Genomic DNA, 3,678 nt, shown 5'->3' with positions numbered 1-3,678 from the left:
TCATCCAAAGTGCCTAGTTGCTATCATGTAACCCAAAATGAACAAGATTACCTTGTTCATGTCCATGAAGCTATTGAAAGGTATAGTTCCATAGTCTTGTTCAAACAATGAGAATGCAATGGAGAACACACATCCTTGGTGGACTTAAGGAGAGGACTTGGAGCGTGCGTGCACATGCACGTGTGTGTATGCAATCAAACATACACATACACATGAGTATATGTATATATGTGTGTGTGCGAGCTACTTTGACTATAGTTTTGCAAAGAGCATGAACGAAAAGAACAACCCAAATTTTCAAAGTACTAGCTCCTCAATCTTTAGTGAGAAGGATTCATGCAATTCATGTAGTATGCTTCAATGAGCACTATGGTTAGGACTGTGCACTATGACCACATGCTCACATGCTAGTCTCTTCTTATTTGTGATTAATTATGTCCCTCTCTCTTCGCTTGGTTTTCCCATTCAATGGAAGAAAGGAACATGCTTAACCCCCTCCGGCTGTGGGAAGGAAATAGTTGATTTTCTAATTAAAATGCTAAAAATATGATTGATTAAGAAAAGACAGCTTCAATTTCAACTACCTTTTGAAGAATCTTATCGCGGAAAATACACTAAAGGACGGTTTTCTGTGAATACTGGTTGTGAGCTTTGCGGCTGGGATTTAAATGGGCGACGGACGAAAAATCTGGAGAAGGGGAATTTGGAAACATATAGAGGTAGGTGATCAGAGAATGAATTACTGTGCAATCACCATTTTTGTCGTTACAGGCACGATCAATCTTCACTGAGGGCCGCCTTTGAAGAACCTTGACCGTTAATTGCAGTGGAAGAAGCATTAGCCATCTTGTAAAGGCTCTCCACGAAGAGTTGCAAGCTCTTTTGGGAGCTGCCAAGGTTGCAGGTGCGCCTGGACACGGCGGTGCGGGCAAGGCTCTGGAGGGCTTTGGCTGCGGCGCGCATCTCCTGGGCTTTATCGCCAACCATGATGCTGGTTAGGGCGTCCTTGAGAGTGTCTCGGCTGGGCAGGTCGCTGGCATCGCGCGGGAGCTCCAGACCAATTTTCCAGGCGCGGACCAGCTGCCAGCAGTTGGTGGCCTGGTCCACGATGCAGGGCCAGGCAAGGATGGGCACGCCTGCTGCCAGGCTTTCCAGGACGGAATTCCATCCGCAGTGAGAGAAGAAGCCGCCGACGGCCGGGTGAGAGAGGACGGCCAGCTGGGGGCACCACGGTACAATCTTCCCTCTTAGAACTCTGTCACGGTCGACGTCGCAGCCGCCAGCGTGCAGGTCCCCTCCTGCAATATTAGTAAGGCTGCAAGTAGCGACGAACTCTTGCGGCAAGGCTCGCAGAAGAGGGTCGGAGTGTGATTCGCCAGTACCGTCGACGATATGTTTAGTACCCTTGTCGTCGGCGTCACAGCTGTCGTCGATCATGTGAGTCAGAATGGAGTCCTTTCGTATCACCCACAGGAAGCGCTGCCCGCTTGCCAGGAGGCCCAGCGCCACCTCTCTTATCTGCGCTGGCGTGAAGCGCGCCAGGCTGCCGAAGGAAACATACACAACCGAGCCCTCCGGTTGGGCGCCCAGCCATTTCATGCATTCCTCGTAGTCGTCGTCCCAGAAGCTTGCGCCACTGCGCTTATCAATATCGTCTGCATTGCTATCATCATGAATATCATTAGCAGGTCGACGTTCAGTATCCTTGTCGTCGCCATGCCCATCTGTCATGAGATACGCGGACGGAATCAACGGCCCCACCGCATAGAAGTTCGGTGGCAGTACCGTCCCGGCCGCCGAGAACACGTTCCCCTCTAGGTCCTCAAACGTGTTGGCCAAGATGCACAGCGACTCCTTGCCTAGTGGCCTGACAGTGTTTTCGATCCACTTTCGAAATTCTTCGAGTGCCTCCTTTCCTAGACCTGTGTAATAGGGCAGATACGCTGGCTCTATGCCATGCAATCCAGGTAAGCAAGTGATCTCCGGATACTCAGGCTTCTTTGGTTGGAACGGAGGCACTGCGATAAGCATCATATTAACAACCATAAGGATAAGCATGATCTGCATGATCCAGCATAATATTTAGACATTGATTGCTTGCTTTTCCAGTCAGTCCTCCTACCTAATTCCGGCAACTAGGCTGATTATTAACGGAATGCTCACTTATCAGCATTACTTCTAAAGACAGCACGAATTCCTGACTGGTTTAGCACGGATTCCTTCCCGAGTACATTTATACTTCTAAAGACAGCACGAAATCCTGACTGGTTTAGCATTAGCACGGATTCCTTCCCGAGTACATTTATACTGCACGTACCATTGTGTAGAAAAGGGTCGAAGCCATGGGAGGCCTGGATCGTGTGGGCAAGGCAATAGGCAGAGAAGACAGTGGCGGACTGAGACCAGAAGGCGCAAAGGGGAATATTGTCCAGGCCGGGGACCGGCCCCGCAGCCGTCAGGTAGGCGATGAAGCAGACGTCGACGACGATGCAGGTGACATGACCATGATGGTCAGTATTATCCTGTTGCGCCTCAGCAATATCATCGTCATCACTGACAATAATGGGGTTGGCCATGGCCAGGATCCGCTGCCTGATCTCCAGTCCCACGCGGTCCAGCATGTGGATGTAGTCGGTGGAGAGGAGGTGGCGGTCGGAGGTGGCTGGGAGGCCGTCGGGGACCCCCATGAAGCGCACACCGAGCCTCTGGTAGAGCCTCCGGTTGCTGTCCACGTGGAGCAGACGCGCCAGCGCATAGTCGATGGTGATGAAGGTGACGAGCACGCCCCTGGCGGCCAGGCGCTTGGCCAGCTCCATCATGGGGTTTACGTGGCCCTGCGCGTTTGGCAGCGGTACCATCACCACGTGAGGCCGAGTAGTACATTCAAGCTTCCCATCAATCCCCAGATCCTGATCCATGTTCACAGCTATGTGGTTTTTCTCTACCGGCTTCCTAATTCCAAACATACCCAGGTGTTATCTCTGATCGATGGCCAGTAATTATATACCTCCTTATAGGCATCCATGGATATGAAGCAGGACAAGAAGCTCGCCTGCCTTCATTCACCTCCGTCCCCTGATTCTCCCCCGGCCATGCCGCCCTTGTCGCCGTGCATTCCTAGGAAGTAGCCTCGATCAAGTTCTAGATGCTTAGTGTAGAAAGGAGCCTCGCCTGCTGCGTCGCTTCCGATAGGCTGAACTTGATTACCTCATCAGCCGTCTCTAATGTTACCCCTTATTCCGCCTGCCATTCGCGTGCTAATTTGATGTCTTTGCTGGAATTACAGACCTAAGAATCCGATCTCCGTTCCCTTCGTCTCTGCGATTCGATTACACATATGGCAGAAATTCACGAGATCAGCCCTGAATGTTGTCTCCATGTATTGTAAGCATTTCAATTAACATATGCGTAGGACATTGTATTTTGTGCACCACAATACTTTCGATCATTGCGACCATTTTAGGCGAGTTGTTTGCTTTGTCCTGAAAAGCTACCCTAATCAATATCGTCTGTCGCAAGGACATGAAAGTTAAGACATTTTTATTATTAGTGTTGTGGACAAGACAAGTTCAAAAAGCATCTTCAAATGATCTTGTTTAATACTAGTAGTTCTCACCCGATTTAGTTCTCACTTTCAATACTTTCAAGATTCTCATAGTATGCCATTCCCTCTTGTCC

General features: G+C 50.0%; 1 protein-coding gene across 1 annotated transcript; it reads right to left on the bottom strand.

The window, feature by feature from the left end:
* Positions 1 to 661: 661 nt before the first annotated feature.
* On the bottom strand, positions 662 to 3,122 carry LOC148018805 (UDP-glycosyltransferase 85A7-like). The gene is made up of 5 exons (XM_087701260.1): positions 2,177 to 3,122; positions 1,695 to 2,018; positions 1,404 to 1,655; positions 1,317 to 1,346; positions 662 to 1,253 (listed from the first exon to the last, which is right to left on the bottom strand). The coding sequence occupies exons 1-5, from the start codon at positions 2,964 to 2,966 to the stop codon at positions 778 to 780; spliced, it is 1,872 nt and encodes a 623-aa protein (XP_087557386.1). The 5' UTR covers positions 2,967 to 3,122; the 3' UTR covers positions 662 to 777.
* Positions 3,123 to 3,678: the final 556 nt, after the last annotated feature.

The sequence above is a fragment of the Lygodium microphyllum genome, chromosome 20, assembly GCF_053477565.2.
Source record: "Lygodium microphyllum isolate KBCC chromosome 20, Lygodium_microphyllum_v1.1.10, whole genome shotgun sequence".
NCBI lineage: Eukaryota > Viridiplantae > Streptophyta > Polypodiopsida > Schizaeales > Lygodiaceae > Lygodium > Lygodium microphyllum.
This window is presented reverse-complemented; position numbering and strand designations above follow the sequence as displayed.

Coding starts and splice junctions, on each gene's coding strand:
- LOC148018805 (XM_087701260.1), bottom strand. CDS start 2,966: ATGTTTGGAATTAGGAAGCCGGTAGAGAAAAACCACATAGCTGTGAAC. Junction 2,019..2,176: donor AATTCGTGCTGTCTTTAGAA/GTAATGCTGATA, acceptor TGCTTATCGCAG/TGCCTCCGTTCCAACCAAAG. Junction 1,347..1,403: donor CTGTGACGCCGACGACAAGG/GTACTAAACATA, acceptor CTCTTCTGCGAG/CCTTGCCGCAAGAGTTCGTC.